This window comes from Centrocercus urophasianus, unplaced genomic scaffold, assembly GCF_019232065.1.
Source record: "Centrocercus urophasianus isolate 14NV4802_14NV808 unplaced genomic scaffold, USGS_Curo_1.0 seq_12, whole genome shotgun sequence".
NCBI classification, from domain to species: Eukaryota; Metazoa; Chordata; class Aves; order Galliformes; family Phasianidae; genus Centrocercus; species Centrocercus urophasianus.
In genome coordinates this window covers 60,668,262-60,692,258 of record NW_024884364.1, presented here as the reverse complement: position 1 = coordinate 60,692,258, position 23,997 = coordinate 60,668,262, and the positions used below count along the sequence as shown (strand labels likewise).

Sequence of the window (23,997 nt, the reverse complement as noted above, 5' to 3'; positions counted from 1 at the left end):
GGTCACGTGCACCTTTTCTGACACACAAAAGAATTCAAGGAAAATATATAAAAGCTATTTTCTTCCTTCTGTGGAAGTTGCTGCTTCATGTCATAGCTGGGACACTCTTGAAAAATGGGTGAGAGCCTCATTCTGCAGTACTGCAGCTCACGTGCCTGGCACATACTGTGAGCTGTTCTTGCCAAAGTTGGTGTCTTCCAGAGGATGATGGTTTCAGATGATGTCCAACTTTAAAGGATCCATGAAAGACAACTAAAAAAGGAAGGGATGTAATAAAAGAAGTGGAAATAAACACAGAGAACCCACACTTTAGGAGTCGGAGATATTGAAAACCTTGGCAAGCAGTGCTGGAGAACATACGACTTGTATTTCTGGATGCTTGTGCTGTGTGGCTTATCCTGATGGCTTCTTTTTTCTCTTTTTGCATGCAATATTGCACCTACCTTGCTTTGACTACAACTTGGCTGAGACTGTGCCAGCACGTGCTGGCATCCTGTGGCACAGAGAGGAGAGTGCACCCCTGAGCAGCTTGCTGACACACAGTCATGGCTTTCTGTGTATGCTTTTCGACTGTGTAATCCTTGGAGACCCCGACTTACCACAAAGTGCAGAGATATCAGAGAAATGTCACCACTGACAATGGACTTACACTTACTTCTATGTTACTCAGTTTTGTTATTCCTTGTTCTCTCAGTTCTTTCAGTAGCCATGAATACATAGATGTAGATCAACAAAGAAAACAGGAAAGGTCCTTTCTCGATTTTATTATCTTGAGAGTTACTTTATATTAACAGCAGCTGGATCCCATTTTGCAAGCTGAAGTTTAATGTTTTATTTCCTCAAGCTGAAGCTGTCAGAATTTTGCACTTGTGACAAAGCATTACAATTAACATGTCTCTATATATCAACACCTTAAAAAAAGAAGTCAAGCTAACAAAGTCCTCCATATAAATATTAGTCCACACAAGCAATACTGATGTTCCATGGGGCTTGCTAATGACTTAAACTTGTTGTTTTAAGTTTCGGAATGTTTTTTGAAAGAACAAAGTGCCAATAAAGCACTTTGGCCAGGCTCCTCCATCCCGCTGCCTGCTGACTTGCATAGCCGGCACTCTGCTGCCCGGCAGCTCAGCACATGTCACGCACTCATGGGATTCTTGGAAACCCTGTGTCCCCACCAGCAGGAAGTAAACAGCGCTGGGACGTTGTGTAAATTTTCCTGTAGCTCACTGAGAACTTCTTCGAGGTCCCACGAGGAGGGCAGGGAGGAGCTGCCTGGCTGAATAAAGCCTCCATTCAAGTTTAGGCAGCGGTAATGCCCATCCCTCTCCTCCACAGCTCTTGCCTTTTGGCACTGACTTGGCTCTGCCACCCAAAATCTCACATTGCACCAGACCCAGTGTTGGGTGTTCCAAGATGGTTTCGCAGTATGCTGCTCTGCTTTTTTACAGGACCCTCTGAGGTGGCTTCCAGCCATCAGAGCCAATTTTTGTGTGCAAGGGGAACAATGACTGTCTGCCACCGTGGGAGAAGCTCTCTTGACAGGGGTCTCACACCAGGCAGTTGGGTGGAGGAGAGATGATGGTTGCTCCAAGAGGAGTGAGCCCCAGTTGGTGGGCAGCCACAAGTTTTGCTCTGCAGGTTTAAGCTCCCCAATGGCCGCAGGCTTTCTTCTCTTTGCAGCAACCCCAGCTAGGTCATAAAGACACTGAACAGGGGGCATGCTCTTCCTTTCAGTTGCAGGCCCCTTACTACAAGAACGACGTTGAGGCCCTGGAGCATGTACAGAGAGAGGCAATGGAGCTGTGAGGGGTCTGGAGCACAGGTCTTATGGGAAGCAGCTGAGGGAACTGGAATTGTTTAGTCTGGAGAAGAGGAGGCTCAGGGTAGACCTTATTGCTCTCTACAATGACCTAAAAGGAGGTGGTGGTGAGGTGGGAGTCAGCCTCTTCTCCCAAGTGACAGCGATAGGATGAGAGGGAATGGCTTCAAGTTGCTCCAGGGGAGATTCATGATGGATACTAGGAAAAATTTCTTCTCAGAAAGAGTGATGAGGCAGTGGCAAAGGCTGCTTAGGAAGGTGGTAGAGTCACTGCCCCTGGAGGTGTTGAAGTAATGTGGAGATGTGGCACTGAAGGACATGTTTACTGGGCATGGTGGGGATGGGCATGATGGTGCCCACGTAGTGGACACGATGGTTTTAGTGGTCTTCTGCAATCTTAATGCTTCCACGACTCTTTGGTTTCTGCACAGCACTTGGCTGGTGGGCTGCACCTCGGGGCCTCGCATTGATTGTGGCCCTTTGTGCTGAAAGCAGGCAGGAACAAAAATACGTCTTGGGGCCAAAGAGGCCCCACCTCAGTATGGGTTTCTGGCCATCTTTTATTGAGCAGCATAGAAATGGCCTGCAGGGGAACTGTAAACATGCCAGTGAATGAGAATCAGAGGTTTCCAGTCCAAACCAAGTTTCTGAGACATAAGACTCTCTTTTACCAGGTTTTATGAAGTTTTTTTAGGTTGTGTTGAAAGGAAAAGAGGTTGAGAGGAAAAGAGGCACCAAATGGAGGAAAAAAGACAGTAAACAGGTGTCCAGTAACAGTATATTGAGAAGTCCTGAGTGATTTCTCTACAGCCTGTTCTAACAAAATTTTGAAAAGGAGAAATAGGAGGACAAAGCAGTTTTCTCACTGGCCATGAGGCAGCACCATTGAGCTATACACAGCACAGCCCAATGCTAATTTGCTTCAGTTTCTCAAGTAGCACTTCCGAAGGCACACGTCATCTGTCATTTCATGTTGACTAGAAAAAGAGATTAGGTTAACCACCACACTAAGTAAGTTGTGCTTTATGAGTCGGGTCATGTCTGAGTTTCTTGGTCTTTTTTTTTTCCTCTCAGGCTTCCCAGTTCCTGATACAAAACACAGTCTTTCAGTGCTGATGCTCATATTGTTCCTTTCATCTGAGTGGCGATGCATTGGCTCATGCTGCCCAGAGAGGTGATGGAGTCACTGTCCCTGGAGGTGTTCAAGAACTGTGGGGGATGTGGCACTGAAGGACGTGGTTAATGGGCATGGTGGGGATGGACTGGTGGTTGGTGTAGGTGATCTATGAATCTATGATGCTATGATTACAGTGCCTCTAGGCCCTGGCAAATGCTGGTGAGCACTGATCCTACCTGGGCTGAGCAAGGCTCAAGTACATACAACACTCTGAGCACAGAGGGTAGACATGGAAAGATGGTGATGCTCACAGAACCATTGTAGGGGATGAAAGGCACCTCCAGAGATCATCTAGTCCAACCCCCTGCTAGAACAAAGGGAGTGGAAAGCAGGGTTCTAAACAAATTTACAAGTTTGAATTGAAACAGAACAGGAGATTCTAGCTCCAGGCTGTAGCCAAAAGAGTTAATGTGTTTTTTGGTTAGGTGCATGAAGAAATAGTCAGAAACAGGGAAGAACTGGCAAATCTATCCCTGGACAGCTGGATTTGAATGCATTAGCTGTCTTTTGAAGATGCTGAATAATCTGAGAAGAGTGCAATCTGCTGCCAGACAGAGGCTTTGTCTGGAAAACATCAGATTAAGGCCTACAGCACATCCATGTTTCTCCATGGCAGCCTCTAGCATTGTTTTTGTACTCTGTTGCCAAGCACATCAGTTGGTCAGATACAGTGAAGAAATCCAGCTTGTAGAGACGCCTGGCTGGCCCCCTGCAAGCCCAGTGCTGTAAATGACATATTTGCTCCGGTGACAATGATCACAGAATAGCCCCAGGTCTCTCAGCCTTTCCTTGTACGGGAGATGCTCCAGGCCTCCAATCATCTTCATGGCCCTGTGCTGGACTCTCCCTCCAGCAGTTCCCTGTCCTTTTTGAACTGAGGAGCCCAAAACTAGATACAATGTTCTGGATGTGGTCTCATGAGGGCTGTGTAGGGTGGGAGGATCAACTCCCTCAGTCTGATGGCCACATTCTTTCTAATCTGCCCCAGGATACCACTGGCTTTCTTGGACACCAGAGCACACTGTTGCCCACCAGGTCCTATAAGACAGAGCAGGAGCAGAAACCCACATAGCAGATTGGAGCAAGGTAGGTTATAACACAAGTGTGAAGAAGCCATAGCCAACGTTGGGCGATCCAGAGCCAGAAGCCAGCCAGTGTGCAAGAGGCTCAGCCCCTGGCATGGGCCCCAGCGCCATCAGCAGAGCCCTGCCTGGCATGAGTGTTCCCAGGGTGACACAGGACACTGTGCTTCAGTAGTGGCATGGCAGACGAGGGGCTGGCTGAGAAGCACTGCAACCTCAAGGCCCAGCGCTGGCTCCAAACTCGGGCAAATATTTCTTAGGAAGGGATATCTGCAGCTCAACCATCACGTGCCTTCCAGGGAAAAGCAGGCAGCTTTTCAAACAGAAAAAAATCTGATCTGCACTGAGCTGGGGAAGTTGGGGGTGAAGCCACACAACAGAAGGGATTTATGCTGCCTCTTCCAGGCCGTGCCCTTGAAAGATGCTCTGCAGCCACACGGTGCAGCACCAACAGCATACTACTCTCCTTTTGCTAATGCTCAGAAAAACATCCTTTTTAATTAAAGAATGCTACTACCCTTGACATGTTTCTTCTTTAAATCTTTTCCCAGCCCTGTTTTCAGAAGATAAGTCCCGTGGGTCAGCTCTATCACAAGTGTGATGGTTGCTGTGCTCCCAATGCTTTAAGGCTGTGTGGCCTTCAGTTTTCCTCCCGGCTGCCCTGGAAATAAATGCATGACTGACAACCCCAGGCCATGAGCTGCAGCAAGGGAATCTCTTGTCCCTCTTCACTAAGAAAGGGAAGGATTTAGCCCTCTGCCAAGAAGAAACATCCTTTTACATTGCAGGTATCAGTTAAAAACACATTGGACACATGAATCTGTCTGCTCAGGAGCTGTTGGGGGGATGCCTTGACCTGGCCTGCTTCATGGCACACCAGGTGCTGTTGGAGCAGCTCCAGCTTCGTGCCCAACCCAGCAGCGCAAGAATTAAAAGCCAGCATGAGGGAGCAGAGCAGAAAGGGGAAGGCAGTGAGTGCTCACACCCCGTTCAGGTCCACGCTGTTGTGCCACGTGAGCTGGAATGCGCAGACCCAGCGTGAACGAATGCTGACAGAAGAGCACTCACGGCATTCTCCAGGTTGGATTCGTAGCAAAAGAGTGCAGTGTTGAGCAATGCTGTGGGACGGCTCCTGCGTGAGAGCACTCCCACCTAGCGGTCTGAGTCTTCCCTGTGACACCACGGGCAGCAGGGAAAGAGCGACGTGAGAACAGGGGCTTGCAAGGGGGTCACGGCTGCAAAATGAGTGAGAAAAGAGTAACAGTGCCCATCGCGGCAGCGGGGCTTCTCTCCTATCACCCTTGGGTGGATTTTGCCTCACCGGCTTTAGATGTCTTTACCATCAACTCAAATCAATCACATTAGGTTCCTCACTGCAGTGGAAGGGAATTGAAAACTTTTAGTTTGATTAATTTCATCCTCAGGATGTTGCCTAAAATTGCAAGTCACCCTTCAGAGGGGGCTGGCTGCTTCCTATCCAAGGAGGGTGAGATACAACCCAAAATGGTTGTTCTGGAGTTGACTGGGAACACAGACTTTGTTTCCTGTGGGATCTTCATCTATCCCCATGCAGACTTCCACACCTTCCTCCTTTTAATGCAATGCCTGACACATGGCTTCTGGACAGGATGAGAAGCAGGACTTGCAGCTGAGCTGTAAAACAGAAAACCTTGCTGAAGAAAGCAAAACATGAGGCATTTCAAAAAGTGGCCTTTTTTTTGCAGCTTCTGTGTTAAAGTGAATAGCTCCCGTTCTCATTGTTCAGTCAGGAGGGTTGGTCTCTAGGCTCACAATGAGTCTCCAAGAATCCTGTTTTATCTTGTGTTATTTTAGGAACCTGAAACAATTCTTTGCTCTATAATGGCTTCTTCCAGTCTTTTCTTACACAGCCCAGATTCAGAATCTTGCACGTGGGAATACTGTGCTTCTGTCTTAAAACCCTATTTTTCCCTCAATGCCCACTAGAGCTTTGAAATAACTCATTTACTGTGACATTAGCTCAGAGTCTGAAGCAAACCTTTGCCAGACAGCTTGCTAATCTCTTTCTTCAGCAGAAACGAATACAAGGTGGTGGCTCTTGGAAAGATGCTGTTCTTTATCTCCAAGCGTTGCATGGCATCCCAGCCTCTGGTGGCACATAGCCCTACATCTCCCACTGCAGTCGTCTTACACAGCCCATTATTCTAAGCATGCTTACAGGATTAGAAGTTGAAATGACCTCGAAACAGTGTGAAGTATTGCAGAGAAGGGATGGAGCTAAGAATCACATCTTAAAAGGGGTCTCTGATAGCCTCATCATACAGCCAATCCTCTTCGGCCACAAATCAGTGTCTCGTACAGACAGAATTTCCCACTGATTTTTCATTTATTAGGCAGCAGTCACTGGTGCTGACTTCTGAGAGCCTCAGTGAGGGTCAGAGAGGCCCTGGCTGCCCTTTTTCTTAATTGCATGCCACACCCATGGCATCTTATTTCCTACAAATCCTGCGTCAGTTTACTACCACTTTAAACCTTGCTTATACAGAAAGGTACACAATTCCTCAGCAGAAACACACACGTGCATATTGTGTTCATCTTCAAGATGATAACTGGTGGTGTGTTGTCCACGATCATTTTGCTTTTCTTTCCCAGCTGCCTACCTTTTAAACCACTCCTGTCATTCAGCTAGAGTGCATCTGCAGAAGCACTTCTCCAGACATTTCTCATCAAATGCACATCTCTGTTGCAGTGACAGCTGGAGATATCCTATACAGCAGCAGGGGTTACCTTGAACAGGAGCTACATTAACACACGCTCCTGAATGAGTCAGTTCACACAGCTTTCTCTCCCAGCAGTGCTGCCGACAAGCCTTCCTGCAAATATCCCCACCAGAACAATGAGTGCAGCTTGTCCCAGAACATCTCAGAGCCAAAGCTTCATTCATTCATTAGTCTCCAGAGAGGACTAATAAACTCTATAAACCCTCCATAGATACTGAAGAAAATGACCACAGAACAGGATGACTTGCAAAAACCAAGGTGTGCCCATGTTTTGTTACAGAACAAGTCCTGTTCAGACAGGTGGTGGGCTAATCTAAATGCAGGGTGCTGCACTCCCACTCTTCACTCCTGTCCTTTCAGTGTCCCTTGACAGCAACAGCAACTACATAGTAACACAAAGAACCAAGTTGATCTGAAGTTGAGCAGTAGCTGCTTTCTTTGCTGCATTAGATTATGGCTGGCTCAGGTGCTCAGTTTGGCTCAATACAGAATCCCACAAGGGCTGTGCTGACCCAAGGAAAGGAGCGGATATAGAAAAAAGAGTGAGTCTGAGACACAGCAGCCCCAGCACAGACTGGTTCTGGTTGGCACTCACAAGGATCTCCATCCACAGGCCAACTTGATCAGCTGATGCTCTGCCAATAGTCACACCTGGTGACCACGGTGAATCTAAACAGACTCAGTTTTCAGAAATAAAACATTTCTTTTAATTGGCAAGTAGAACACACATAACAGGTCATTAGTATTTTATAAACAATATTAAGTTACAAATACATGTTAAAAATTGCAGTTCATGGCAGCTAAAAGCTTGGAGTCCAAAATGCATCTCTGCAACGCGTCATTATTTCCCTTTCCCCAGTCTGCTGGGTGAAGATGAATGAATAAAAGATCATCTACTGTCTACTAGGAGGTGGTCTACTATATAGTCAAACAAGAAGAAAACCTCATTCCTAAGAGCATCACTAAGAAACAGAGGCATTCAAAGTAATTCAGCCATCTTAACTCATACGGGATGCAAGGAGGACACAGTTGAGAGTTACTCTGTAGCACTTTAAGCAAAGATACAGACACCTTCACATTAAACTGATAGTTCAATGTTTTCTGTTCCAATTCAGCTGAACACCAAAACTAGCTTCTACCCCACAGAAGCATAAAGTCCATCATGCAGGCTTCTGTGCCATCAAAGCTAGATGTTCTGTAAATCAGACCCTTATACAGAGGAAAGTTACCGAGTACAACTAAATAGCATACATAAATATATATCTAATATTTAGCAGATCTTTATTCCCCTCCTTAATGACTTTTGTTGGTATTAGTGAGATACGCAGCTCATTCCATTTTTTACTACACTCAGAACATTAACAAGTTACCATATATGTGTTAATATACTAAACACCCTTTAGCAGGTCTCTTTAAAAAAAAAAAAAAAAGTATTTAAAAACGTTTTTGGAAAAGTAGAAATCTATTTTCCAGAAAAGCAAGCAGTATAAGGACAGCGCAGACTCCAGTGCTTAAACATCCTCTCACATAAAAGTCATCTCGACGGCTTTTGTGCCTGGGACTCAGCGTGTCTCATCTGCCAGACGTGTTCTATTCATCCTCCTTGCTGCGGTGCTACAAGGTCATGAAAACCAGCTTACTTTGCCTTTCAGCTGGCAGACTTTCAAACATTATAATCACCAGTCTGTATAAAAAAGGGACACGTAGCTTTGACCTCAGTTCATTTCTTTCTTACTCACATCTGTGAGAGTCAGTTTCGTTACACCACTGAGATTTCATCTTCAAAACCAAAGTCTGCTGAATGTGTCCGGAGAAATGACTTTGTATCTCAAAAATATCAAAAGTACCATTCAGATCTGAATTTCTATTAAAAACTGTGCACGTTTAGCAAAAAATTATGCTGCTGTAAAAACAAAAGGCCTGCACCTCGGCCTACTCATAATACACACTACAACAAAAGAGATTATTACTCTAAGAGCTTTTTTCTCTGCTGCTTAACTAAATGCAGGCATTAAAAGCAAAGTGTTACTAAGCTTTTCCTAAGAGAGCACGCAGGGGTGTGGCATAATATACATTAATCAGGAACAAAAACAGTTACAAACAACAACTCTAGAAAATGCTGCACACTGGCAGCACGCCTGGTTTCTGAAACGTAAGGAACTGCATGGGAGTCGTCAAGATGAAGTCCACACACCTTGATCATTGAACTGATCACTAGATTCCAAGAAACCAAAGCAAATTTAAAAATACACAAGACAACAACTGCCTAGAAGGCAGAGTTTTATCATCTGTCAATAACCAGATGAATAAAGTGCATAGCAACTATTAGAACAGTTTCTTGAAAAGACGATACGTTTAGCAAGTCTCAAAGTTTGTAAGCTTGACACTTATCCATACATTTTGCTACATGTGTGGCTTCCCTTTACTTCGCTGTTTAGCGTCACCGATCGACTCTTCAGCACTGTCTGTGACATCCTTCACACTTCATATGGAATGTGCTGAGATCTCTGACTGCTGCCTAATGTACGTCTGGAAGCTCTTGTCACCAATAGGATGTTCTCTAGAATTAAAAAAAGAAGTATTACATGTAGAATTTTCTGCCAGGACATCGCAATGTCAGAACAGAAAGTGAACATACACAATGTTTTGCCTAAGTTTGATTTTCAAAATTAAAATTGTAATTATATATTGCATCTTCCTTAGAAGTGGAGGAACTGATGGACTGCTGAATTGATCCTGGTGTTTACTGTCTTTATTGCTCACTTCATGTGCACAGGCTAAAAATTAATCAGGCACATTTCATTTTTATGAATTATTTTCATGAATTAAAACCAAACATTTAGAAATTCCGAGTGCTTTAAATATTTGACATGCTGTGATAGCAATATGAATGTGGTAAAGGCCAGAACACAAGGAAGGGAAATACCATTTCCAGAAATGTTGGCCTGTTGGGACAACTCATACTTACTGGCTTCCATATTTTGTCTTCTTAAACTTATCCCTCTTATACTGAGCATGCTCTTGCTCTAAAGTTCCAACACCTTCAATAATCAGCTTTAGTGTTTTATACGTCTCTTTAGGGTCATCAATGATGAATGTAGAATATTCCTCCTCCTCAGGTCCATCATACACAGATTTGCTGCCGCAGGCCTCTACAGAAAAAAATAAAAGTACACAAATAGGTATCAGATAGGTAGGAGAAAAGAAAAAGTGGGACAAGCAGACTAAAAGTACTCGGTTTAGGATTCATACAGGCCAGCAGTTGTCCTTGCTTTTTATCATTATAACTACCACAGAACTGTGGCCAACGTCAACAGCAGAAGGAGCAATTCCCTGCCCTTTGCTGGGCTGTTTGAAGGCACAGCAGCTGGCTTATGCCCACTCCCTCCTCTTAGTCTTATAAAGAAAGGGCAGCAAGCTTGGCAGCTGCTCCTGGCTTTGCACAACTCTGTCCCATGCTGTACAGGCAATGCTTCCACCTACATTATCACTAGCACTACTACACAGACATTTTGGGAACTCTGACAGAACTTGGGAACTATCTGCTTGCTGCAGGATTAGGCTTTGTGAAATCAAATGTTTATTTGTCAGAAGGACGGGTTACTGTCATACACAGCATTAAGTACAGAGCTTCACAACAGACTGAATTCTAAACACTTACAGGTTGCACTAGTCATGGAAGATGTTTTACAACATTGCTCTGCAAAAGATACATACAACAAGCACAAGCAGAGTGTGTCATGACTGCTGCCTTTTCAAGGAAATACACTAAGCATAAGTCATATGTAATATCACATTCTATCCTATGCAGGAAGCCTTCCTGGCTACATCAAGACACTGCTTACATGGACATGTGCATCACATCTATCATGTGATCTACTTCATCATCAAAGGGGAGCACATCAGAAAGGAGAGAGCGTTTCACTCTTTTTCCTCAGCTTTCCAGCTCTGCTGCTCTTTCAGTCTCAGCTGTCCAGTTACCTTCCCCTTGCTGCGCTGCCTGTGCCAAACCTGCGTCCTTTTCCCTGACACTGAAACTCAATGCTGGCGCTGGCAGCGGGGATTCGGAACAGGGGAAGGCTGGGCATTGGTTCAGACAGCTCGGAAGTGGTGGAGGATCTTAAGTTCACAATTGCATGGCATCCAGGACTGGATTAAAGTGCTTTCCAATCTGTGTGTTTGACACCACCAGCTTATATTATAAAATCAAGTGCTATTATAAGATCAGTGCCACAGTGAAGGCTTCCCTGCCACTCCCTGTGCTAAACTGGGATTTTAAGTCTGGCACCGTGTATACCGGATACTTTCCTTGGCATGTCTACCAGTACTTCCTCTGCTGTTTCTTCTTTCTTTTGTCCTTCATGTCACATCTTTGTTCCCCACAGCTCTTAAGGGCTTCTCAGCCCAAACACCACTTCTCGTCGTTCCAGAGACACCCAACGCTGAGCTTTTGTTGACGAATCTGAAAGAGCCTGCCTAGGAAATCCGTTTGGATCCAGCATGTTCCGGTGATCTGAACCAGGGAATGTGCACATGGCGCATTCTGGTAATACATATATATCTGGTAATACAAAACCATGCTGCACTGAAACCTCAACTTTGCTGGTGCTTCTTTTCAGGATCAGGAAACTTCTGGCTTAGGCCACACAGTGATTTGTCAATTCAGAACATCCAGACTATGCTCTGTGCCTACGGTATTTCAGGATCATTAAGACCATATTTCACATAACTTATTATTATATAAAAAACTCTGCACAGACTATGAGACTGCACATTGCACCAAAAATAATTCATACAACTGCGTCTAGATAGCAGAAGGGGAAACAAATAATGGCTGAAGAGGATTTGATCTGCTAGGCTGGTGTAACTAACACACACCATTTTTCAAAGATATTTTTGCCTTGCTAAGTGTGTCAGAGTTGCAAAGATGTTTCAGCCTCACCTTGCATTTTCTCCAATTTTGGCATATATAAGTTGAAAAGAGAGTAGATGCGCTCAGTTTCTCTATCTCCATCTATATCCAGTTGTATATTAGCTGGTAGGCCTCTGCAAGACATCAGGAAGAGAAGTAGGAGTTAGATGTTAAACAGTGTGTTATGGTGTGAAGAACTCAACAAGGATGAAAGCAGTATTCCTGAAAGATGACAAACTGTATGTAACAGAGCACAAAACCTCCAGATTTTCCCAAGAGAAAAGGAAGACAGATTCAAACTTCTCTATGCCTGGATTTATCCAGCATGTTTTCACTGTGACTTGAAGGAGTAGACTCAGAATCCAGACATTTTGATGAATCCATCTGTTATAACCAGATGGAGGAGCCAAAGCACTGTATTTTCCCAGCTATCCGGGTTTTATATTCTGAGAAAAACTACCACTACAGACTTGCTGCTTTCCTCAGTTTAGATGAAAATAAGTTTCCTAGAAACAAGACAGTATCTCTGCATTAACAGAGACCATGAGTAACCTGCTCAGAAAAGACTGGTTTAGAATTAAACCCAGAAGGAGATGCTTATCTGTTTCAGAAATTTACAAACAGAACACTGAACAGATTTCTGGCTGATTTTCTAATTGCAGATGATCAGAATCAAAATATTTTATCCCACAGTCAACTCCTATCAAGGTTCTGAACTCTAAAAATTTCAGCTGTTTGATTAGAATATGCAGATACTGACAGCATCTGTGTGTCAGCAAAGATGACCTCTTAAAACACCGCAACACCTGCATACCAGACTCATCTTGGTACCTGCATTCCTGCCACACTGCAGCAATCCACCTTTTCCTGGCAATATACAGATATGCGTGTTACCAATCCTTACCCTGTGCAAGGTGTGCAGCCAGGAGTATTATCTGCAGTAGCTTTACAGCAAAGCCAGTGGCCATTAAGATAGGCAGAGGGATGGTAGACTGTGAGGCGCTTCTTGTTGCATTGGCTAACTTTGGTGAGTATATCAATCCAGTCCTTGGCCTCCACACAGTTGTTTGCTTGAATATACAAGACTCTTCTTTCAGGCTGGATCACCTGGAACATCTGCAAACACAGAAGTAAACCACAGAATAAACTACCAGAATGACACGCTGAGTTTAGAAGACTTAGACTGATCAATTTATTACAGTAAAAACTAGGCATACTACAAGAATGTACAAATAAATATCTTTCAACGCAAAATAAAGAAACAAATGTGCCCTTGAAACAAGACTTTCCATCTGGTACAAGGAATAAGATACTGTTCCTGAAGGAGGTGATTTACAAGCAGCTAGTATCAACTTGCTTGTTGGGCCTCAGCAAGATTTGTTGTCAGCCTCAGGGATGCAATTTTAGTAATGCTGCAGCTCCAAGTTTTGGATGGCTGGAAGAAGGAACCAACACAGAGCTGAACAGAAACGTTAAGAGAAATAATGAGAGTCTAGATCCAGCCTTTGGGGCAGCTTTGCTCTAACTGCCATATCTCTAGTCTTTTTAACACTTACTTCAACATGATTTTTTGCTGTTACTAACTTCCACAGTTCTGCACCCAACTGTAGCTGCAGTTTTCTCTGTTTCTCTTTAATTGCCTGGTTCAAATAACCACACATTAATTCTGCATTACAGTTTGGGCACTTAGTATCTAAATAAGAGCTCCCTTGCCTGCCCAAAATAGCTTCTGCTCCAAGATGGCAAAATTGCCTCTATTTTCTTCCCCTTGAAGACACAGGTTTCAAGACTTATTGCTTGATTACACTGATCCAACCTCACACACTGATCATTTCCTCTATCTTCTGCAAAAACTTCACTTTAATGGGTTTTCCTTATCAGGTATTCCTAAACTATCCTTTTCCTACTCTACTTTTCCATTCAATTATTCAAATGCCTAGACACTGCACTGTCCAGATCATGTTGAATATTATTTTCCAAACAGCTGATTTCTCTTTGGTCCTTCTGAAGAAACAAAGATGCAACACAAAAAAATATTTATGTGTACATACACAAATATATGTCTCTGTCTCTCTCTCTCTCTATATATATATATAGACATATATTTGTGGTGGTCCTGTGTGGAGCCAGGAGGTGCAGTCCATGATCCTTGTGGGTCTCTTTCCTACTCAGGATATTCCGTTTTTCTAAGAAAACAGAAATTCATCTTTGTGTGTTACAAAGATTCAAAATATTGGTATGAATTCTGTACCTGGCAGGGCATAGAATAAAAGAATGACTTAGGTTGGAGGAGACTTTAAAGATCACCTAGTTGCAACACTCTGCCAAGGGCAAGGTTGCCAACTGCTAGATCAGTTTGCCCAGAATTCCATCCAACCTGGCCCTGAATGCTTTCAAGGATACGGCATTCACAACTTATCTGGGCAACCTGTTCCAGATCCTTCCCACCCTCCAAGTAAAATAGTTCCTCTAAAATCTAATTGAAACCTCTTTCAGTGGCCCTTGTGCTCCTCCTCTGAACCCTCTCCAACAGCTCCACGTTTCCTGTACTGGGGGTACCAGTCTTGGATGAAGTACTTCACCTGGGGCTTCACAAGGGCAGTGTAGAGGAAGACAATCACCTCCCTCTCCCTGTTGGCCACCCCTCTGTTCATGCAGCCCAGGATACTGTTGGCTTTCTGGGCTGCACGAGCACACTGCTGGCTCATGCCCAGCTTTCCATCCACCAGGATCCCCCACTTCTTCTCTGCAGGGCTGCTCACAATGAGTTCCTCTTTGTACTCATATCCAGGATTTCCTTGACCCAAGGACAACACCATATACTCTGGTCTTGTTAAATCTCATTTGACTGTTGTGATCCCACTTTTCGAGTGTGTCCAGTTCCCTCTGGACAGTATCACTCCCTTTTATTGTGTCAACTATACCAATCAGCTTGATGTCATCAGTAAACCTGCTGAGGGTACACTCAATCCCACTATGTCTCTGATAAACATGGTGAAGAGCACTGGATTCAAGACAGACCCCACACCACTTATGACCAGCCTCCACCTGGACACAGAACCACTGACAACAACCCTCTGGCTAAGATCATCCAACCAATTCTTTATCTACTAAACAGTCCAATCTTCAGATCTATATATCTTCAATTTAGATGTAAGGATGTGGTGTGGGAGCATGTCAAAGGCCTTGCATAATTCCAAGTAGACAACATCAGTTCCTTTGTCCACTGATGCTGTCACTGCATCACAGAAGACCAACAGATCAGGCACCGTCTGCCCTTGGGGAGAATGTTGCAGGATCATACCAGGCACAAACTTTTCTTCTCTTGATATCTTCCAAAATGTCTTGCAAATATATTTGCTAATTTGTGCATGAACAGCTTTTTTGTAACTACAGTGTGACTTCCAGCATGAAACAGAAGAGACAACAGTAATTTCCCTGTATTTAGTATCTTTACAGACTCCAGACAATAACCAGAAAGTCACAAAGACTAACATATCAGAAATAGAGGAGTTGCTAAAGTCAGTCCAGCATTGTCAAAATATTGGAGAAGAGAGTCTTATAAATAAAACTTTTCAGACCATAACTGGCAATCAAGGTTTGGATAATGGGGACAAAAGGGAAGAAGATGATGGAAGGAAAGACGAGTGTGTCGCTCAACTTCTATCGACACATGACGACAGGAAAGAGAATTTCATTGTCCTGCAGGGTAAATGGATCCTTCTGCATTTGAACAAATGAAAAAATTTAAGGGGTATGGCTTTATGTAAGGGGATACCAACCTAAGTGAACTAGCATATGGCAAATGTTACCGAGAAGCCAACAACTAAGTCAAGAATTTCAAGTGGTTGCCAAGACCTTTAAACTGTCAAAAACACCAGCTGATTCTCACACCACACAGAAAATCTGAATACTTAGGTCCACACTCTACGCCCTGCAGTGTGCGTAAGGAAAATGAAGACTACTTGAAAGGCAATACAGACTTACTGGCTTTACTGCCAGACATGTTGCTTTATCAGGAGTGATGGAAATGAATTTGGCATAACTTAGAGCACAAATACATACAGAATACTTACAGAAAATATGCATCTTTAATCACAGTTAGCACCCATGACGGACTATGTGTTTAAATACACCTGATGTGGATTTTTGAGGATTCTGCTCTCACTGCAGTATTCCGCAGCATGGGAATACAAACGTCACTACGGGAAGGTGATAATGGTGTTTTCTACTGCTCTTGGAAACACTCTGAATCTTACTTTCTTGAACAGATGTAGTTACCTTTATTTTCATAAGGTATTTCAGAATCCAAAGCAATTCATGGTTTCTGTTCATGCTCACAGTAATATCTTCTATCGTTAACAATAAAAGGATATTTTTTCCTATAATAAATCTTTTTAAAAAAGAGATATTCTGAATGCATTTCAGCCCAGCAAACAGCGTAAGCTAAAGACTGCCTTGACTGAAGAGTTAATCGGAATTACAGCTCAGCTCCTCTCAATACCCAGAAAGTTTTATCTCAGCTGTGTGTCTGTGATCCTCCACAAACAGAAGCAGTCAGTTCCTTCACAACAGAGAGCTCCAACAGAAAGGGCAGAGACGTGATTACCATACCTGTGTCCAACACTATGGAGCCCAGACAGCTGATCAGCAGTGATCAGTACTGAGTGTGCTGTGGATCACGAAACCCAAGGACTGCTGACTGTGCTGGTAAGAATCTGAATGGGCTGTACTTTTGGAAACTCCTGCTACTATATATAGAGTAAGCAGCTGTGGTTGTACATCTTTCAATAGAAACCCAATCCGAGTTACAAAAGGGAAAAAGGTGATTAGTCTGGTGGATCCAGACCAACCTAACAAGGAAGTTAACAAAGATGACCTACTTACATTTTTCATTTTAAAGGATTCCTCCTCCAGTCTTTCCACTGCCAGAATGTTTTCAATAGGAATGCTACACAGAGGGTGGTCACCTGCAGAGTACATACACAGAGGCTCAGCAACTTATTCAAAACTCAACTTCACCCTATGCCCTTATTCTGACGGCTGATTCAGTTCCTATGAAGATCATTTTGACTGCATAGAAAAAAACCTTTCACTCAGCAGGGATTTACCAGGACAGTCTTGAAGCATTACCTTAATTTCATTTCTGCTTTCAGCAGCATTATGTTATGCTAGCAAATCTCTGAGAAATTGACTACTGCAGCAAGACACACTATATTTCCTGAGGAGGTGAAAGAAATCATTACTGTCCTCTCAGCTGAACCAGGTTTATGGTGGTGACATAAGATCTCAAAGTTGAGTGTGAAATGACAACTGTCATTATCTGGACATCTTTTTTCATCTTTCTCACTCCACATTTATTTATTTGATAGATGGGAGTGATATTTGTTGTGTACTACTGAACTACTGGAATTAAACTATCAAAAGCAAAATTCTTGACATTAGGCAGCATTAAGGGAACAAATGTTTGCAGGCTCAAAGCTTGCAGTCAAACCCCAAGCAGACTACAGTCAGTTATGTCAATTCGACAGAATTTATAAAAATCATGAGAAATGCATTTGACAACATCCAGTAAAAAACAACACACAACAGTGCAAGGAATTTGAGCTCCTGAGTTTTGTTTCCTTGACTATTTTGTTTTCAGACTATTTACTAGGTAACTGAAACCTAGAGATGATGCTTAGTATCTAATATTAAACAAATACTATGAAAATTTCTGCTTATTTATATAGTCCTATGTTATTGAAGAACTTTCTCTAGCTGTCAGTACAGGATTATCAAAGAAAGGGCAAGAACATACAGGCTGACAAGACTTCTCTGTACTGTGCCTTCTATAGTTACAGACTTAGATCTCAGTCCTGAGTTCTTATAGTAGGTTTAATCTTTGCTTCAATGTATTCTGAAAAGAGACTAGCAAACCTCTGTTACCTTTGCTTTTCTGATATGTAAACTCATGATTTGTCAGGCGGAACCATCTCTTCTTGAAGTTCTTCATACCAAATCGTTTTCTCCCCTGTGCTCTCTTGATCATGAACCTAGTAAACAGGACAACAGCTGTTACAACAATATACCAGATCTTACACTTACACACATATATATGCATACATATAAAATATGTATTTATGTATATAGGTATACACATATATACATATATATACACACACACAATGGCACTTGCAAAGCTTTAGGAAGGGACACAGTGTTTTCTCATTATTGAGGCCTTCTCTTGACAAGAAAAGGAAAGTCACATTTGGATAGGTTTAGTGCATCTGTTAGTTAAACTTGTCCTTTTTCCAGATCTCAGTATGGGGCAAGACACATAGATTGATTTGTAGTGTACACAGGGACTCTAGTTGATTAGCTGAACTGCAGCATGTGCTCTTTCTGCAGTTACAAATGCAGCTAAAAGATTTCCTAATGCAGCAGAAAAAGGACCTGTTAAGCGTGACAACACAAGACTCTGTAAGTCTTCTTTCTTTTTTTCTTTTTTTTTTTTTTTTTTTTTTTTTTAATTTTTAAGCTCAAATTTTTTTAAGTAAATTTAACAACTAAAAAGCAGGTATAAAGCTTCTGGAGCACAGGGTCTGTGCTTACATGCTTTAGTCACTCTCATGCTCTAGAAAAAATCACCACGTTCCACAATGCCATTTGCAATTGCATATTGATGCTGCAGTTAGAAATGGATATTCAGTCACATACAAAGCAATTTGATGATTGAAAGCTAGAACTCCCTCCTTTTTTTTTTCTTCTTCTTTTTTTTCTTTTTCAGATGAAGGGCGTTCATTTATTGAGTCGTCAGTTTTAATTAATTTCAAACTTGAATTAGCTTGCAAGGAACTGTGATGCATCCACCAAATTCCTAACCACTAAATCAATCCAAAAGCTTCAAGGTGACTTTGAAAAGCCTGGTAACTTCATATTGCTCAGCCTCATTTCTGGTGTAAGATGCGTGTGCAGTAGGGAGCTGTTAACAGCTACTTTACACATTACATTACATTAACTATTGTGCAAAATAAATAATTGCACAGTAGAGCCATTAAAAACTATTCAGTACAGAGCACCTCTTCTTATCACGTAAGAAGGCACTATAGAGCAGAAAGAGCATACAGAGAGAATAGGGAGTGATTTGGCTGAAGATTTTCAATAGCTGAGATAAAATGCTTAGACCAGGCAATCCTATTTCTTGCTTCTGGTATCTTCAGTCAGAAACAATTACATTGCATCCAACTGAACTGTAGGGCTCTTTAAAGATCCAACAGAAGCCCAAGCTCCTTCAGACTTTAACTGTTTTGTGACCAGCTGGGCTGGTGCCCTCTGCTCATTCAAAGCTGTATGGGCAAAAGCTGACAACACTGTACACAGCAAAAGATACATATATTCTTCATTAATCATTCTTAGTCACACTCAGTTCCATTTTTTAAATGGTCAGTTACTGTCTCAGTACTAGGATTCCTTAAGAAAGATTTAACTCAACCATGTGATTGAAGTCATCACCAGACTGACTGGATTGGTGGCAGACTTCGTATTTCAAGGTTAAGGCAAATTTCAAAGGAAGAGCAAATATCCTTGGGCTGGACAATATGCTCTTCAGGTCAGTTTCTCTTTCTTTTCATGCCAACACTTAAAAGGTTACTCAAAACCGTATATGCCTACTGAGCCTCCCTGTTTAAGAAAAGCAAATTCCATACTGCAGAGCTAAGAGCACATTTCTAATTTAATTCTTCTTTGCTGACATAGCTGAGGGAAGAACGTGCTTTTATTTCTCACGGATAGGTGAGCAGTGTTCAAAACTACTTAAGTTTCAAGGTCAACTTAATAGGATTTGTTTCCAATATTTGCAGGATGTGTGAGAAGTCTGAGCAAATATTCAGCAGCACAAAGGAAAAAAACAAAACAGTCTAAGATAAAATCCATTCCAGTGCTATGTGGCTGGAGAAACCTTTTCTTCTTGTGGTTATGGTAGACCCGAGTTTGGATCTGCCTTAGCTTTACTTCGAAGCGTCAGCATGCAACTTTTACCCACAAGAAAGGTAAGACTAATTCTCCTTTTCGTTTTCCTCCTTCTAGGAAGAGCCAGGCAGACAGCTATCAAGCAGTGATGGCATGATCCATGCCAGCAAACCAAGTGCCAGTGACTAAAATTTTTGGTACTGTGCATTCAAGTACAAGAGTACATACGCTATAGCTTTCCATTTAGATATTCTTAATAGAAGGATAGATTTTTTAAAAAGGAAAAAAAAAAAAAAAAAAAGAAAAGAAAAGAAAAGGAAATGAAATGAAATAAAAACATTGCAAAGACAAGCAGAAACCCCACTAACCAGCCAATCAATCTGGAAAAAAATTCCCACCCATCTTCCACGACACAGTATGGCAATAATGCAAAACACTGGGAAAAACAGAGAGCTGAAGCCCACTCTATAACCTTGAGAACAATTTACATGAATGCTGCTCAAGAAGTGCCTTGAAGTGCAACCTCTTAACTACTTCCAGTGAGTTCATTGGGATATATACAATGAATATTAAGCAAATCTCAGTGCTTCTTGGAGCCTCTGCCTATAGATAGAAGTCCATAATCTCTACTTTCAGGTTTTTGTTTTAAGGAAGAAAGGAAAAAAAAGGATTTGATCAGCGTTAAGAAATAAATAACAGAATGATCTCTGCTACTTTTACACAGGCGTTTCAGGATTGTTAAACAGACTACTTCCTTCCCAAAGTTAAGTCAGACAAGACTACTGCTGTGAAGGAAGGACATGCTGTCAGCCAGTAGCTACAGCAAAGCACCAACTGCCCCTACCATCTTACCTGCATGAACTATTACCATCAACTTTCTTTACTGTTAGTTTAAGAGTCCTTACAACAGCAGCCACAGGCCGAGCAAGAAAAGACAGAAAAAAATCAGACAGGAGCAAAAGAAAGACAGAGGCAGAAAAAAATAATGTTTTAGAGTTAGAGGGAAAATGTTACAAACTATACATTTACTTTCAAAAACAAAAGAATGATAAATGTACAGAATTAAAACAGAGAAACTTGCTTCTAGGGACAGACCCTCATCAGAGAAGTGAACTGCAGAGGCTAACTGGAAGGGGTCACGCTTTCACTGAAAACCTAACTTTTGCATGATGTGGAACTACCATGACAGCTTACTTTCAGCAGCAGCAGCTCAGCTTACTAAGGTCTGACAGGAAGAATTTGGATTTTTACTTTCTTCCTCTTAGTCCAAAGAAGCTGTTCTCACAGTGCACACAGATGACCTTCAAAACTCGTTTTTCAAACACAAAAAAATTGCCAATAATTAGTCTCTAAAACTAATATGGTACACATAACATGGTTCCATGAAACAGAAAGATACTATTACAGGAACCTGTTCCAAATGCATGACAAGTTTCCCTCAAAATGGCCCTGAAATTGATTAGCATATGGATTTAATAGGGCAGCAGAAGCAAATTCTTTGCCCTCACTAAGATACGCGGTATCTGCATTTTACAGCTTTTGTTCACAGTCGTTTAAAAAAGGAAATTGAACTTGATCTTAATATAGTGCTGATTTAAATTCATTCTGCTTTAGCTGTGCTGATTAAGGTCTACAGGCTTCTTTTTCCTCCATATATTTCAAAGTACACTTAAATTTAAGATGTTTAAATTAAGTGAAAGGATGTTGAAATCAATTATAGCAGCCAGAGAGAGTAGAAACAGCAGTACAACAGTCTTCCTACACTCTTTTCTGAACATACAGATGGAATAGGGGTGGAGAAAAAGATAGCTGCCTTAGAATAGTAGCAAGCACATATTTAGAAGGTGTTGTTGCACGTGCATGCTTACCCTTCCTTAAGTAGTATAGGTTGCTCTATGCTCTTGTGATCTCTCCTTCCTGAAGATGAAATTAAATCTAGAAACTAGAAGGTGAACAAAAAGCATAGATAAAATGACAGTACAGCAGTAAAAAAATTAAAATCTTAAACATCTGTACAATATAGCACTGCAAGGAAATACTGTAGAAGTATTTAAACAGAAGGGTACTGGCAGATATTTGAGGAATTTGGGAGCTTTCCTGTGTTGTAAACTAAAAATAGCACAAATGTCACTAAGTGCAAAAACTGCAGATGACCAGTGCTTCTTCTCCAGGCATTTTCTTTGTAAAACGTATCTTTCAATTACTTTTGTACTAAGCAATTTTCATCACAGATCTGCAACACTCTGTGAAGTATGCACGTGACTTAAGCTCAATTCAACAGCCTTACTGATCCAACCTAATTACCAAATAGAAGCAGATCTAAAGAGATTCTAATCCTACATGCACATAATTTGATACAAGTTTCCCAAAAACTATCACAATTATCAGGAGTCTACTTTTTCTAGCACACACTTCCTGGTTTACAAACAGTACATAACAGGATTCTGAGCTTCAATCTCAACAGCCCCTAAGGATTATTCAGAACATTCACAAGCATTACGTACATTTTTTACTGCATCTGCGTATTTCTGTTCATTAAAATAGTCATAAAAAGTAGCCATGTAGGATTCCTTGAAATTTGCCTGAAATACAAAATCAAAATCATGCATGTCATAATACAGTTTGTACCTCAAATTATTATTCTCAATAGCAGTAGACCATGACAAAAATCACCAAAGAGGTTTTTTTTCCCTGTCCAGAGGTAAAATAAATGAAAATAGACTCTCCTATTGTACAGCACACATTCAAAAAAGTATTACCAAATTTCTACCTCAGAAAGGTAGTAGAACACATTCCAAATTCTTGCTTACTACAATTAATGTACTGTTCAAAAGCTTCAAGCCTCTGCTTTGGCTTTTGATCCTGATCCTAACTCTGAAAAACTATAGGGCAAGGAATTCTGTAGACTAAAAGGATTCATAGTTAAGGTACAGATTCATCTGTCGTCGCCCATGTGAATGGTAACTACACCACCAGGAAGCCCAAACTTCCACCAGATATAGTCATTTGCTGCCTTAAGCATACAAGTTTTACTTCAATTAGAAATCCAGTGCATGGACAACTAAATCTAATTTCAGCACTGACTGACTGGAAACTAAATTAGTATGAAAAGGAAAACACAGTCATTTCCCTTAATGGGAGATTCTTCTCAATTAAGGAATGCAATGCCCTGGAACAGTCTTCTAGGTTGGTCATACAATTTTGCTTCACTAAAATGTAGTTCAGATTAAGACAAGCTTAATTCTGCCACGAGTGTGAGGCTGATAATCACAACAAACAAAAAGAGTTTTGTTTAAGACTAGTGCAACTCAAGAATTTTCAAGGCTTAATTAGAATGGGTGATAAAAGCTTAAAAAAATCACTTTCTCAAATTAAACCTTTAAACGAAAATGATAAACTTACAGATTTAGATTTTGATAGGCTGCCCAATGTTTGAATAGTTTTAGAGATAAGTGTCAAAGTTCGAGAAGTCTGTGGGTCCTAGGAAAGATAACAGTAGCATTATTCATATTGAAGACTTAAAATATTTCTTATTTTTTTCTCCTCTTGTAGAAAATTCACATAAAATTGAAAAAGATTCAATAAAACACTACAGAAAAATAGTTGTTTCTTTCAAACGTTTTTGACTCTTGTCACCATGCATCATAGCTATTGCCCTGGGTTCTCTGGAGAGTAATGACATGCAAAACTAAAAGAGACACCTGTCTTGAAAACTGCTCAGGTCTTCCATGAAAAGTTTGGATAAGTTGCTTAACAGTCAAAATACCTCCAATTGTTGCTGGCGATCAATCTAGCAGTAATTTAAGACAGTATAAATGAAGCAGTGATCATATTTTCCAGAGTAACTAAGATTATCTACCTTATCTGACCTTAAAGTTCACTGTTCCTTCCATACTTCCCACGTTCTTCACATAACTGTCATTCAACATAGGTTCCCATATGCAAGACAGACCTAGCAGATCTTTGAACTAACAAAGCTATTTCTCCTAGGGATTACTGAAATAATGTAGAAAAGAATCTTGCTAGACAGAATATGGTGGTAGAACTACAGGCATAGCTAGAAATAGTGATGCAGTACTTACTGGATGGTGTGGTGTAAGCTGAAAGAGGTTTGGAGAAAGAATGGCAGGAGCAAAGAATCTCAAGAAAATAAAACTGCTGACAGCTGTATACCTCACATCTGGGTCACCTATACAAAACAAAACAAAAATACCTCTACTCAATATTTCAATAATACTTCCTTCAAAACCTTCTGAAATTACCAGAATGCCTTCATAAAGTTAAACATTTGCTGG

At 41.6% G+C, this 23,997-nt stretch overlaps 1 protein-coding gene across 3 annotated transcripts in view; it reads right to left on the bottom strand.

Moving 5' to 3' along the window:
• Positions 1–7,523: 7,523 nt before the first annotated feature.
• The window catches only part of RASA3 (RAS p21 protein activator 3), a 176,286-nt gene continuing 159,812 nt past the window's right edge, over positions 7,524–23,997 (bottom strand). For all 3 annotated transcript variants that reach the window (XM_042810753.1, XM_042810752.1, XM_042810754.1), the window contains exons 15-24: positions 23,785–23,891; positions 23,105–23,182; positions 22,207–22,284; positions 21,571–21,644; positions 17,681–17,787; positions 16,640–16,722; positions 12,657–12,868; positions 11,783–11,886; positions 9,809–9,992; positions 7,524–9,400 (exon numbers count right to left, since the gene is read on the bottom strand). In XM_042810753.1, coding sequence (XP_042666687.1) covers positions 9,325–9,400; positions 9,809–9,992; positions 11,783–11,886; positions 12,657–12,868; positions 16,640–16,722; positions 17,681–17,787; positions 21,571–21,644; positions 22,207–22,284; positions 23,105–23,182; positions 23,785–23,891 — 1,103 coding nt within the window. In that variant the 3' untranslated portion in view covers positions 7,524–9,324. The remainder of the gene's footprint in view (positions 9,401–9,808; positions 9,993–11,782; positions 11,887–12,656; positions 12,869–16,639; positions 16,723–17,680; positions 17,788–21,570; positions 21,645–22,206; positions 22,285–23,104; positions 23,183–23,784; positions 23,892–23,997) is intronic.